This window comes from Carassius carassius, chromosome 15 (assembly GCF_963082965.1).
Source record: "Carassius carassius chromosome 15, fCarCar2.1, whole genome shotgun sequence".
NCBI classification, from domain to species: domain Eukaryota; kingdom Metazoa; phylum Chordata; class Actinopteri; order Cypriniformes; family Cyprinidae; genus Carassius; species Carassius carassius.
In genome coordinates, this window is record NC_081769.1 from 31223490 (window position 1) to 31239178 (window position 15689).

At 32.9% G+C, this 15689-nt stretch overlaps 1 protein-coding gene across 2 annotated transcripts in view; it reads right to left on the reverse strand.

The window, feature by feature from the left end:
• The window catches only part of LOC132158888 (CUB and sushi domain-containing protein 3-like), a 254569-nt gene that overhangs the window by 88724 nt on the left and 150156 nt on the right, over positions 1–15689 (reverse strand). For both annotated transcript variants that reach the window (XM_059568503.1, XM_059568502.1), the window contains exons 33-36: positions 14637–14732; positions 14260–14463; positions 1513–1637; positions 444–540 (exon numbers count right to left, since the gene is read on the reverse strand). In XM_059568503.1, the coding sequence (XP_059424486.1) occupies positions 444–540; positions 1513–1637; positions 14260–14463; positions 14637–14732 (522 nt within the window). The remainder of the gene's footprint in view (positions 1–443; positions 541–1512; positions 1638–14259; positions 14464–14636; positions 14733–15689) is intronic.

Below are 15689 nucleotides of genomic sequence, written 5' to 3' on the forward strand. Positions count from 1 at the left end.
ATGTAAAAGAAAAATGTAGAAAGAAAAATAAATACATAACAGATAGAAAAAAGTTCATATAAAAACTAAACTAAACTAAACTTAGTTTTCAGCACTACACTGATATCATTCTGTCTCCTACTCTTACTCCTACCAGGAAAACTTGGAGTTCACTCCTGCTGCTCATAAAGCTGTTGATCCATGATTCCAACGACAGCTCAAATATTGATGTGCTTTGGATGACAAAACAAATCTCTAGATGAAAGTCAGGAAATAGTCTTATTTCGCAGATGCGATACACTGAGTTTCTTAGACTGACTAGAGTGTGCAAAAAAAATAATGACACCAGGGATAAATGCCCGACAGTTGTATTTGCAGAATATATTAAAGTCAACATGGTGTGCTTGGCTTATTTGGAAAACAATATCAAATTTAGGGAGAAAAACACATGGTTTCCATCTTACCTGAATAGCTCCCTAGTCGTGGAGCATTGCTGTCGACACCATCGTAAAAGTCTAGAGAGTCCCAGTTGTGTTCGGTGGAAAAAGTCACAACTGTGATCTATAGGAAAAAAAAAAAAAAAAATTACAAAATATATAAAATAAAGTTCTAAAGTTCTGGGTGAAGTCTGTCAAATTGACATGTTTATTTTAATAATGAGTAAATATTGTGACAGGATTGGCGAGTTGGGTTGAATTCAAGACCTATATTTGATTAATTTGTCTCCACAGCTGAACGATTACATGATGAATATTTATTATATAAATCTAAATAAAAATAAGCCACTTTTGGTCTGACAGTAAAATGTATGGCAGAAAAAAGGCAATGTTAACTGCATAAAATAAAATGAAAATAGTTATATAATCATGCAATAATTAAATAAATAGGCTTATAAAGCTTTAAAACGAGGAGAAAACACCTCTCATCTCTTTTGTCATTGACGTCAAAGGCTGTGTTTTCAATCAAATGGCAAAATCTGTCACTTGGTGACTAATTCTAAATCAACATTTGGTTCAGTGCTTGTTCCATGTGTTTGGATGATGAATCACATTTATGCTGTCTGTTTTTGTATTTACACAATTTTCCTATTCAGTTTATATCATGTTGATAATTTTGCATAATGTTCGGCCTAAGCAGTATAACGATAAACAATCCTGGTACTGTGTTTGATGCCCAATGTAAGCAAAACCAGATGAGAACCACTTCTGTACATTGCAGCACATATGTTGACCATTAATAAATTAATAACTTTTTTACCTGTATAAAATACTGCATAACTATAAAATGCAGTAGTATATGCTTAAACTTCAAAAGTTGTAAATAAGGGCAAAAATGTAATATTCAGTAATATGTCAAGTTCATTAATAAAGCAAACTAACAATAATGGGATTCCCTTGAGAATATGTTAATCCTCCGACGAGCTTTAAGTAATCAAACACACTTCTACTAATCATAATCCACTACTTGTTTTCAGAAGACATGCACACAAAAAAGGGAAAAATGTTTTTGTTTTTTTTGACAGTTTTGTCTCACTTGGATTCCGGTTCCCTCCGGCACAAAGACCTTCCAAATGCAGTTCAGATGGTTGTCATAGGGATCGGGGTAACCCGGAGACAGAATGGTCCCGCGACGCATGGTCAGAACTCCTCCGCATGGAACTGAAAGACAGATTTAGGAAAAAAAAAAAAAAAGACAGACTAAAAATGGCAGAGAGACACAACAAACAAAATCAAGTAAACAAGCCCTTTCTGAGCGAAATGATATGGAAAAATAAATATATTGCAAAAATAAGTACTAATAATAACTATGATTTTTTTTTTCTTTTGTAAATAAAATGAAAAAAAAATGAAAAATGTATAATTAAAAAATTATAAAATAAAATAAAATATATTTTTAGTTTGAAATTAAAATTAAGTTTTTTAAGGGGCAACTTATTACATATAAATTTGACAAGTCAACATAAAACACTATTCACAATCCATGTGACTGTTTTATCATCACAAAGTCGTGGGAAGTCGTGGCCTAATGGTTAGAGAGTCGGACTCCCAATCGAAAGGTTGTGAGTTCGAGTCCCGGGCCGGCAGGAATTGTGGGTGGGGGGAGTGCATGTACAGTTCTCTCTCCACCTTCAATACCACAACTTAGGTGCCCTTGAGCAAGGCATCGAACCCCCAACTGCTCCCCGGGCGCCGCAGCATAAATGGCTGCCCACTGCTCCGGGTGTGTGTTCACAGTGTGTGTGTGTGTTCACTGCTCTGTGTGTGTGCATTTCGGATGGGTTAAACGCAGAGCACAAATTCTGAGTATGGGTCACCATACTTGGCTGAATGTCACGTCACTTTTTCGTCACTTTCAAAACATGGCAGAGAAATAAAGCAAAGCCTACTGAAATAATATAACTTTTAAAAGATATTTTTTTTAAAGTTGCTTTATATAAAAAGTCTTAAGGAAAACATCTTCAAAAGTGTTTGCAGAGTAATATAAAACTGAAAGCAGTACAAATTAATATATGTTTATTAGATATTGACTTCTAGCAATGGATCTTCATTTGATATTAAGAGATTGTAATAAATAATTAATAATAATAATAAAAATATTAAAACAATAATACATGCATATTAAAAATAGAATACTTAAATATGTACATACGTTAAAGAAAGCACCTTATACATTACACTGTAAAAAGTTATTTTTTTGCACTTGTAAATATAGCATCAGTTAAGTAAATTTTACAAACAAATACTATTTTGTCTTTTTACTTCAAAATGTCACGTTTAATTCAATAAGGTACTTGAGGTTTTGTTTTCATTTATTGTATTTAAATACATAAGTAAATTCAAGTGGAACTGCCTAAGTAGAAATTTCCGTAAAAAATAAAAATAAGTATGTTTTACTTGGAACTGTTTGTTAGGTTTACAAGGATTCTTTGAGTTAATACCAAAGTTATGATCCTATATTTCCCATCATGCAATGGGGCATGAATCATTAAAAATGTACACTGTTTTATGGTTGCTTTTGTTGTTAGTTGTTTAGTTGTTATTTGTTGTTTGTTTTAGTAATATACTGTTCTGTGACTCCTGGAGTTTATTTTCTACTCTAAATAACCCATTCATACTCAAACACTATTCACTGATTGTTACCGTCATTGTGTGTGGTGTACCAAGTATTGAGGTCTCTGTGTTCACTTGGCTATTCATTTTATTGAGTGGGAATATTATCTTAAAAGGATAACAGCCTGTCTACATGTTTACTTGCATGTTTGCAAGTGAACCACATGCTTTAATAGCATGGTGGTTCTCCAGTGTTACCTTGTTACTGTAATTTGTATAAATTTAAATCAATGCTTAAGTTTTACCTCAAATACATGAGTGCAAAATTTGCAAAAGAAAGATTATGGTTTTTTTTTTTTTTTTGTACACTTTTTTTTACAATGATAAGCATTACGTACTGTAATGTAAATTTTACAAACAAAGAGTCAACAAAATTAACTGGTAATTTCCAAGTAAACTTAACTTAAAAATGTCTAATGAAACCTACTAATAATTATGTTTAGGCTTTTACTTGGCAAATGTATTAGCCTTTTCTGAGTGAAAAAAAACTTTCCAAGCTTTTTTCAAGTAAATCCTACTCCAAATATTTTACAGTGTACATGACACTTAAAAAAAGTACTTTAGAATGACAAATAAAATCAACTTGAAACACTACTCGCAATCCTTTTTACAGTTTTGAGGCTGTAAAGGAGAGTTGGTGAGGGAGAGCAAGTTTTCAAGTTTTGGTAAAAATGATGAAACATGAAAATAGGTCTATGCTGACATTGAGGGGACATGAACAACAACATAAGAGAACATTATTTATTACCTTACAGCTATAATATTTTCTATTCTAAACCGAGCTGTATTGAAAAAGCGCTATGTGAGAACGGTCTGCTTTTGATGATGCTCTTGCTGAAGCAACCAGCCAACAATCAACTGGGTCGGTCCATCCTCACCCAACTCCAGTGGGATGTCATTACCAGGTGCAGAACTGAAGTGCCACACATTAATGTTAATACATGTCGCCACATCTGCTTTAATCTAGCACAGGACTAGTTATGCATTAAAAAAGGCTCCTTATTTTTCATGCATTATGTCCTGGAAATTCGAAAGACTTTTCCCAAATGCAGTGTCCTGTATGGTGTGGCCCCGGCCACAATCCTCGAGACCTTCATCTTTTACACAGGCTTCATCCTGCTCTGCTTAAAAAGCATTATGCATTCATCATTTTCAATTATTCAACCTTGCACTCCTTCTATTTGAAGTTTCCTCTCATATTTCAGCCCACTGAAGGGAATCCTTTGAGCAGCTAGAAACTCTTATCTTCTGAAGAGTTGTCGAGCTTAAGTGCAAGCATAATTATATTTTTGGTCACAGGCAGCCGACAGACACTTATTCAATCTATGTAAAACCGGACACTTGAGCAGATAAACAAAACTGGCTATTAGCCGACATTGCAAGGTATATATGGTTCACTCAGAAATAACACGCTTTTTTTAACCCATATGACTTTCTTTTTGCAAGTTATTGAAGATAACAAAAAAGCATCATTAAAGCATAGTTAAAGTAGTCTATATATAGCTGAACACTTCCACTGCATGGACACTAATATTGAGCATAAAACGACAAAATAATACTTGAAATATATAGTACAAGAGTCATGTGGACTACTTTTAAGATATTTTTATGGAGTTTTTTTGTCCTTTTGCCTGATTATGTTCAATGGAATAAAGAAAGTCATAAGTTTGGAATGACAATATTACATTTTGGGGTGAACTACTCATTTACAATAATTGTCAAGATCAGTACAAATATGTGTAAGTGACTAAAAAAAGTGCAAAACATTTTTTAATCAGAATTTTCTTTTTTTCACACTGGTAAATAGTTTTATCCTGTTTTAAGCATATTGTCAAATTTATGCTTAAAATAACAACAAAATCCGGAAATGGGGTGACAAACATTTTTATTTAATTTAAGGATGCATTCACTGAAAACTACTTACTGATTTATCTTGGTTTAAAGATGTTTTATGTTTGCTGGAACACATGACAAAATACTGATTAAGAAAGTGATTTATTTCACTATAGATACATTTACGCCTTCTTGAGAACTTGCAAAGCATTACCTTTTCATCACCAGTCAGTGACAAATATCCCAAGGACTCATAACGTTAACTCATAACGTATATGTTAAATTACCACTGCTGTATGTTCACAATTACCGCATTGTGCTTTCTAATTGACCGGAAACATATCATTTCAAATGAATTCAGTTTTCCATTTTCATTAACGCTTTCAAAACATTCAAAGCACCCACGCCTCAGATAAGAACAAAAGCAGGGGGGAAAAAACACTTTAGCTGGAATAAATCGAAAGGACGAGAAATGAATCTTCTGGCAAGCTTTGGAAGGCTCAGTAAAGCAATTTTTATTTGCTTGTTGAGGCTTCGCCAGACATTGTGCTCAGCACCTTTTGTGTAGCTATCAATAAGTGCGAATCCTCTCTGGACGTTAACTACCGCAAGGGCGTTCTGTCTTCACAGGCAGTATTTGACGCTATCTGTCAAAGGCACCGAGGCGATCTGGAGGCCAGAGTCAATCACTTTGTTTTCAATCGCCAGGTGCACCTCCAGGCGGCACTCCGTCGCTTTTGTACCGTGCAAAAAAAAAAGAAAAAAGAAACACCGAACATCCGTTTGTGCTTTAGCCTTTTCCTTCTTTATTCTTCCTCCTGTTGCCTGGAAGAACACGGTTAAATCAACGCAATTATTCAGTTGACTTCCATTTGGAGCACATCTATATTCCACAGGTGATGTCCCACGCACTCTCACGCCCCCACTATAATCAAAAAGGTTTCCAGCTACGTTAATGTCATCATTAGCAGCCGGTGCTCAAAGAGAGGATGAGCACGTCGCTCGGGGCAGAGAGCAATTTTATGTAAATCAATGGAACGTGAGGAGCCGCTACCATCAATAGAGTAACACACATGTGGGTAAAAGCTAATGTTAACACTTGATCATGGTTAGTAAAAGCGTGTCGTTTTTTGCATGGTTTGCTAGCAATACTAGACTTTATCCACTTCATTAACGCTGCACTCGAGAAGCATACTGTATGTCTATATATAGCTGGCTCTCTTTGTATTTTTTTTTTTTTTTTTACTAAAAACAGCTGTATTAATACTATATTACAATGGAAAAATAATGCTTTCAGTCTATTTCAGATTCATGCACCAATTGCACAATTATTTTTAATTAGTAGTAATATAATTTCAGAATTAATGAGTATCATTATTACTATACTTTAATATAATATTTTAATAAAAGAAATTATATTTCAATTACATTTTTTATTTCAGATAATTAAATATTAAATGGCAAATTAAGATTTATGCTCTAACTGCAGTATTTTTATTATCAATAATATATTAATAAAATGTATTATTATAATTTAATTACTATTTTTACTATAATTGTTTATTATAATTTTAAAATAATTCGTATTTTTTACATTTTTTAATTAGTAAATACTGAACAATTAAATTAAAATGGAAAATGAATGCTTCAATTGCTAAATTTATTATCAGTAGTAATTAGGGGTGTAACGGTACGCAAAAATCACGGTTCGGTACGTACCTCGGTTCATTTTCGGTACAGTAAGGGAAAGAAATGCAAACATTAAACTGCAGGTTGTTTATTACTATAAACTTTTTTTTAACAATTTGTTTACACTATTTTTAAAATACTTTTTAATAAAATATATATAAAATAAAAAAAGAATAAGAAATAAAATACTGCTGCAAAGTTCTCCACTAAATAAAATACTCTCAGTCTCAAACCAATATCATATAATAAAATATAATGAAAAATATAAATAAATAACTATGATAACAGTGCAGCATTACCAATCCCAGCTTGTAGGCCTGCTCATATTTAAAAAATATATATAACTTTTCCAAAGTGTAAAATGCAGCATCAACAGTTTCAGTTTTTAGACCTGCTCAGATTTCGTTATTGGGTTGGACCGATCAGAATTAAGAGCAAAGGTCTGTTTAAATGCCGACGGGAACTGCGTTTGAATTACAATCATTTTTTTCCTAGTTGTAGTGATGTTCACACTCGCGTGATGCCTTTTGAAAACCTTAGGCCGGTGACACACTGGCATATTGCACCTGTCCAACATAGTCTATTTTGCCGTCAATACTGTTGACGGTGTGCTTTATCAGTAGGCTTCATATTTATGCTCAACATGAATTATAGATATTGTTGTCGTGAAGACAAGAGTCTGGTCTGTTGGCGGTCTCCCTCTATGTCACCTACAGTAGCAGCAGCGCACCAGCACAGCGTCAGGCACGATTCTGGTGTATAAAGACACAGAAAACGCGAAGCAGTGTCACCGGCCTTAGAATCAGCTGCAGGGCGGGATTTGCGCTGAACGCGGATACTTCCGCCACTTAATATGTTCGTTTGGAAACACGAAAATGTTCTGCACACAAAAAATTGCATTCGGTACACACGTGCACCGTACCGAAAGCACTGTACCGAAACGGTCCGGTATGAATACACGTACCGTTACACCCCTAGTAGTAATACAATTGCAGAATGATTTTGTTTTATTAGTAATATGATATTTCAATAAAATTAATATTTTAGATTAAATATTAGATGTACACAATTTATTATAATATAATATCAAAATTATTTAGATTGTAATTTAATTATCCTTTTTAAGTTTTAGATTTGTAAATACAAAACATTAATATTACCTTATAATATTACAGTGTAAACTACTGTTGTCACTCTAATTTAGATTGATGCTCTATTTGCATAATTAAGTAGTATTAAAATACTAATTTAGATGTATTAAAATATAACTATATGGAATTTTAATCAAATGAATTAAATTTTGTGTTTAATTATTATTATTTTTATTGTATATTATTATTTGTATATTAACCCCTTAACTGTCACCCCTTATGTTTGAACAATTTTTTTTATAATTCATGAACGAAAAACATTTTGTAACATGATATTGATGTATCATTTACATGGTAATGCAATGTCTGATTTTAAAATGGGTTTCAAAGGATGGATTTTGAGATTTTTACGTTTTCAAGTGATATAATATAATTATATGATACAATATAATTTCTAATGATTTCTAAAGTGTGATAGAGAAAAATGCATTGAAGAAGTCTTTTTTTTTTTTTACAAACTCTTTTTTCAGGTGCACTCTTGTCATAAAAAATAAAAAATGTATTATTAAATGCTGATTAATATAAATTATTTGTTCTACAGAGATATTTCCCTTTAAGTAGCTTCAGTATAGTTAGCTTAGGTACTTTTCATACAGGTACTTCAGCACCAGTGCTCGACATTACCAAAACTACAGAAAGACTGCTATTATTTAATCTTTTTTGTACTAGATTGAAGCCAATGATAGCAATTTTTCTGCAGTACTGGCACCAAATAAATTCTCCAACCCTTGTGTGTGACTGACAGGTGACAGCAGATGAGTGTCAAAATAGATCTGCCTATTATCATCCCTAATAAAAGGCTGGACTGGAGGTGGAAGGGGATCCGACACGTCTGAGACTGAACCCCTGCCTCCCACGTGAGGACCACGGCTCAACATGTCAGTCTGTGTGCTAACCACTAAGCCAGGACATTAACTGCTGAATAATGAGCATCAAAACGTCTCCAAAACAATGTGCGTGTATGTTATTTTAAGAATTATTTCACGAGATATGACAAAGTGACAAAGGTGAACCCAGTAATGGACACATGGACCTGCGGCACCTGTGCAGAAAATGCCATATAAAAAGAATTACATGGAGCGGTTACCAATAGCAACCCTGTGCAAAGCCCACACACTGTAAAAATGAATATAAAACTCCCTGTGATTCATTGTGGCTTTTCCCTTTAGCAGGAATAATCGATGATAATAGGTGTCACTGTCAGAGGTGCGGCGTTTGATTTACCCTCTTACAGCACCACCGCACAAGACGCCACAGAAAGGAGGGATTTGATCATTTTCAGTTGCTTATTTAAAAGAGTTAAAAATGTACTCTTTTCATTGGTTTTTAAAGGGGTAGTTCACCCCCTAATAAATTCACTGCTAATTTCCCCATCCTTTTTCTTCAGTAGAACAGTAAAGAAGATTGTTAGCAGAAACCGTAGTCCTTAGTGATTCATAAAATGCAAGACAATGGCTACCACCACTTTAGAGTCAAAAAGCATATACAGGCAAGACAAAATGATTACTCATGGCTTCTAACCAGTGTTGGGAAGGTTACTTTGGAAATGTAATAGGTTACAGATTACAAGTTACCCTGTTTAAAATGTAATAGTAGTGTAACTTTTTCAATTACTTTATTAAAGTAATGTAACTAATTACTTTTGAGTACTTTTTGATTACTTTTCTAAATTTGTGAAAATTAAAGAATAATAAATAAAAGCATATACATCAACTTAAATACAGTTATCTAATAAGCATGTGACGTATTCTGTGTACTAAACTCCTGAAACATTGGTGTTTTTTTTTAAACTGCTGTCTCTTTGTATATGATGATAGTTTTCTCAAAATAAGTAAAATGCACATGAAGTGACACAGAGCAGTTCTAGAAATTATGTTTATGTGCTCGTGTACTCCTATATTGAGGCGGCAGGGGTTGAAAACACTGCGAGCTTCAGTAGTCCTATGTGTAGTGAATGAAACCATGTCTTTGCCATTAATTTACAGGAGGGGTGGACTGGGAAAAAAATCAGACTGGAAAATTCAAACTCATACAAACAAATTCATGGACAAAACTATTTTTTATCTATTTTAAATCTTTAATTTGGGGACATGCAAAATAATTAAAAGTTCTCTCCTGAACTGCACCTTCACTTTCATTTTTCTCTTCAGTCTCTTTATTTTGCCCTGTTATCCATCTCTCTCATGACTTTAATACTCAAGATTGAACAAAACTATACTTTACAATACAATACTCTACAATACTACAATATCTTTATAGAAAAATCCTAATACTGTACACGAGTCATATTTTTCCCTTACAAAAATTAACCATGCTTTTATTAGCCTATATAAAAGTAAAATAACCTTGTTTATTTTTTTTTTTTTTGCAAATGGATTTGTATTTATTTTTAAATAAATACATTTGTAAAATAATTTTACATTTTTGGTTATCACAGTTAAACAATAGTAACCATTTTCTCTGGATTTATAGTTAAATATTAAAATGTTAATTTTCGTAAGAGTTGTGTTGTTGTCTGTCGTAGCTCCTCCTAAACCAATAAAAAAAAATCGGATTTTTTTTCAGCTAAATTACTACTGTATCATTACAACAGATAATAATTATGTCCTTTATATAGTATTTTGAGTGATGACTGATGAGCAACGTGCTGCTGCTTGATTAAATAAATAAAAAAAACAAAGACAAAAAAGCATCTTTACAGATGAAACTGACCTGAAACCCTGAACAGTAGTTCTGCTTCTTTGCTCCAGCTGTGCGCTTCCATAGTCTCTCTCTCTCGCATTGATTACTCTCTGTCTGATCCAAACCGTTTGGCGGAGGGGCGGAGAGCGCGCGAGTCATGACTAACAATTCATGATTTATTAGAGATTTAATTATCAAATGGCGGATTCGCAAATGATCGCTTTAGTGCATTCGGCAGGCAATTATACAATAATGATATTAAATAGTTGGACAAAATCGGCTGCCAGGTCACCGGGAATTGTCCCGGTTCTCCCGGTGTCCAGTCCGCACCTGATTTCCACAGACACGCAGAATGTGCAAGTCATATATTGCACTTTTGGGGCTTAATATTCACAGACACTAGTCCATGTCATGTTTTGATTCAAGTGTACTGACCTACTTTTGATTTAGTCATCCAAAATGTGGCATATTCCATCCGCGTTAGGCATTTCGTTTTTATGACTGGATTCTACGAACCAGACTATTTCCGCATCCCGGAAATTATTAGGGCGGTATGTCTCAGAATAGTCAGTGCAATTTGGGAAAGAAATCAGTTAAATCTGTATGTGGATGCGTGTAAAAATTCAAATGTAATCCCCTTTGTAATCGTTAAAAATTTCATAAGTAACTGTAATTTAATTCCTCATTTTTTCGTAGTAACTGTAACTAATTACAGTTACAATAATTTTGTAATTAAATTACGTAACGCCGTTACATGTAACTAGTTACTCCCCAACACTGCTTCTAACCATATTGAGGTCTTATGGAGTGAAACGATTGGTCTGTGCAGGAAACTGAATAGCATTTGCAACATTATTACCTGTAATCGAGAGCTTTGGCAAACAGAGTTTGACTCTTTTCAACAAACTGGTTCAAATGAACCGATTCACCAGATCGTTTACGTAATCAATGTATAATAATGTTGTAAATAATGTTCAGTTTCATACACAGACCAGTTGTTTTGCTTCATAATACCTCAAGTGTTATGAGCCATAGGTATTAATTTTGTGTTGCCTGATATGCTCTTTTATGACTCCAAAAGTGACGGTAGCTGTTGAATTGCACTTTATGAATCGCCAAGGACCACGGTTTCAGCTAAAAACTATTCTTGACTGTTCTACTGAAGAATAAAAAGCCAGCTTGGGTGAAATGAGAGTAAGTAAATTAACTGTAAAAGTAATTTTTGGGTAAACTATTTCTTTAATATTGGTTATGATAGTGAGGCTGAACGATGCAGTGATTTTATCATTAGGAACATACAAATACTAATTTAACATGTGAAAAAAAAGGTAACACTTTCTATGGAGCCCTATTTATAATACAATATAAGGGTATTCTTAAGGCATTATAATGAATGCATAACGCATTATAAAAAACCTTATAATGTGTTATGTTAACTCATGAATAATCATAACATCACTTATAATACATCATAATACTTATGTATTTGTGGTTATAAGTTTAAGAGTATGATTAATAATAACACACAATGAACACTATATTAAATATATACTTCATTTACAGTATAATCAACTGTATAATCTCTTGACATTGTTTAAGATCTGCACAGTATCTTACTACAGCTTGTGAGTGGTTAGATGTTGAGTGTTATTAGAGTGGTTCCTGTGAAGCTAATGCTAATTAATTGATTTGAGCTTAATACTCCAACTGAAATAAATGCAATGTTTTATATGGTTACATTTTATTTTGATGGTCTCCTTAATCAATCGACTGTAAGCAGACTGGTAGAATAAGCTGAAGTACTTGCAAAGACAATTACAGTCAGTTTATCTGTTGGTTGACCATCACAATAAAGTGTTAGCATATATTTACAGTAGCAGATATACTAATACTCCAATGACCGCTTGTTGTTATGTAGTTGCAGAGTTACTTATCATCAGCTCTCTAAAGGGTACCATCAAAATAATCAAACTGATATTACAATAAAAATAGTTCAAAGCAAATGTGTCATATTACACATTCAACTGATCTGATATCTGACTTATGGCTGTTTGAGAGAATTTTTTTATTATTATTAATATTATTACTACTTATTAGTGGTATTTGACCGCTTTAAGTGGCATCAGAAAAATGGCAAGATATGAGATTTATAATACATTATAACTATGAGTAGTAGTGGATCCAACGTGTTCATTGTGTTATAAATCATCATACTCTTAAAAGCTATAACCACAAATAAGTAAATATTATAATATATTAAAACTGTTCATAAGATGACACAACATATTATAAGTTTTTTTATAATGCATTATGCATTCATTATAATGCCTTAAGAATATCCTTATAATGTATTATAAATACAGGCTTCATCGTAAGTGTCACCTTCACATGTTGATTAAACCTAGGATAAGAGTGAAGGTGAAAAATTATGATGAAAGGATACCAGGAGAAAAAGAAAACAGTAATATATTAGGTTGTGTAGTACAAAATCATGACTATTTGCGCTATACGCTGAGAAAATGATGCCGCATTGTTTGGTTGGTGAGAGTGTAATGATGGCGGCTTTGCTTCCAGCACCTGTTGATTCTCTCATAGGAGCATTTCTATTAAATTGTATGAGGACACGGCTAGAAGGAAAGTATTCTGTCAACTTGCATCAAGAGATTTACCCGAGATTCACATTTACTTGAAATTGCATTTCATGGGGGTCTCCACACTGTGTGAACGCTCCTGTATCCATTAGCTCCCAGCACATTTATTTTTAATAAAACCCCCTCAAATCTCTCGGCTCTGTTGCAAAACATAGTGTGTGACTTCTAAGGACCAGCATCCAAACCACCATGGACTACATTCTGTACGTGACTTATCTGGAACGCTCTACAAATGCAGAAACTCATACAAATAGTGCTCCTCATGTGAAGCACGCCACAGATTCAACTCAGCTGATTTCAATGAATTGACTTTAACATGTTGCTAGGCAAAACTGTGATAATTACTTAATACACCATGCCTAAAAATTCACAGCACACACAAATAGTGAAACAGTACAATATTTCTCTATTTTGATGTCTATGTATGTATTAAAATATGTTAATCTACAGTATAACAATATAAGTTCATAAATACTAATATAAAAAACATAAATGCAAATAAATAAGTAAAACATTAGTAGTCTAGTAACACCTAAAAAAAACAAATTAATGTATTTATACAAAATATATAAAACATGTATATTATATTATAACAATAAATGCATTAATAATAAATATAATTTCAGAAGTGTAATTAAAGTGTAATATCTGACATTTTTTTTGTTATTGTGTTTATTGCACTACAACAGAATAAAAATGTATAAACACTAAAAAAAAAATATTATTAATTAATAAGTTAAGTAATACTAGTAACATAGCAACATTTAAAATAAATGAAATTTTACTTGATTTCATTACAAAAATGTTGTATTAAGATTAATAATATAAATAAAATAATACAAACATTTAAGTATATCACCTTTGATTAATCTGATTTAATTTATTATTTAAAAAATATTTTAAAATCTAAACTACATTTGAATTAATTTCATTAAAATATACTGCATTATATTAAGCTACTACTATTAATAATGTGAATAAATACTTTGATTAATCTGGATAAATCTCTTTAATGTAGTAATTACAATAGATTAATATAGACATAAATATTTAAATGAAAATTAATCAACATTTACAATTTTAAGTAATACTTTAGTAAGGCACTCAAATTCCCCAGCAGCAGGGGGCAGTATTGAACACACAGATGTGTGGGGGTGTACATACCGACACATGTTGGCACAGTGCCGTTCCATTGGGCCAGTGTGTTGGGCACTGCCTCACACCTGATGGCACTGGCACCATGAAGAGTGTAACCTGGGTTACACTCAAAAAGCACCACCGTGCCCATTCCAAAGTCATTCCCAATGCGCTTCCCGTAGCGAGGCTCGGGCACAGAGTTGCACTGGGAAGCACTGGTCCTCGGAACAGCTGCAGAAACGCAAGAAGGAAAAACAATTATTTAAAAGTCTGTAACATCTTTTACACCTACAGAGTTATTTACTACATACAGAAAACATGCTGTGCACAGTGTACATATTGCATACAGCAAAAATAGCACAAGTAACCTTAAGTTTACAAGAGATTAACAGAGAAGTACAAACCTTGATACACGAAATGAAAACCTTTAGCTGTGTTCGGTCCCTCGGATTTGAACCTGATGGTGATTTCATTGGCAGAGCTCAGCGGCAATGGCTCTCCTATCAAATGAGAAATTTGAGGAGGTGAGGAAAAGAAAAACAGTTCTGTTATCTGTCTGCAGCAACAACAACAGCATAAATGAGACCATCAATACATCTGCTGAGTGCTGCCACATCCACAAGGATGAAGGAAATCATGCGTCTTCAGTACACCAACAAGAGCGGTCCAAAGGTGTGTTGCATCCTTTTATATTTTAATACACGTTTTAGTACACATTATATACAGTATCAGCATAATTTAAGGTCAACGCTGAACAGAATTTAATTCAACATTAGGAGTAACATGATTACTACTAATCATGTTACACAATCAGATGACTTTTTTCAAGTAACACATTACTTTAAAATTCGAAAGAAAATATTTGAGTTACTGTCCAAAAAAGTTACTTTAGTTAAACATCACATTTGTGTGTGCTTTTTTTTATATCAAATGTAACACAAAAGTAATGTAATGCATTAATTTCCATATACTGTAAGTAATGCAATGAGTTTCTTATGTATATGTAATATTTCTGTATGTACAGTATATGAATGTGTATGTATATACACACACACACATACATACACACACACAATATAATGCAATACAGCATTTTTCTAAACTAGAGTGACTAAATTAGAGTCTATTTCAATTTAATGTTAAGTACGTGATATTTAACTTTTTGTATATCAAATATATTAAAAAACAATACAATTATATTATATTATATTTGATAAATTAATTATATATTTTTTTACATTTAGAATTCACTAGATTACTAATATTTTTATATTACATTTATCTAAAATCATTTCTTTATTTCAGATCAAAATCCTAACAGTTCGTTTTCAGATTTAAATGGCGACAGAGTCCCAGATTGTCAATTTGGTCTCAGATTTCTGGATCCCAGCTGCATGTCAGAAGCACATTAACGACAAATCGACATTCAGTGCAGCGGAACAGTTTTGGGAATGAGA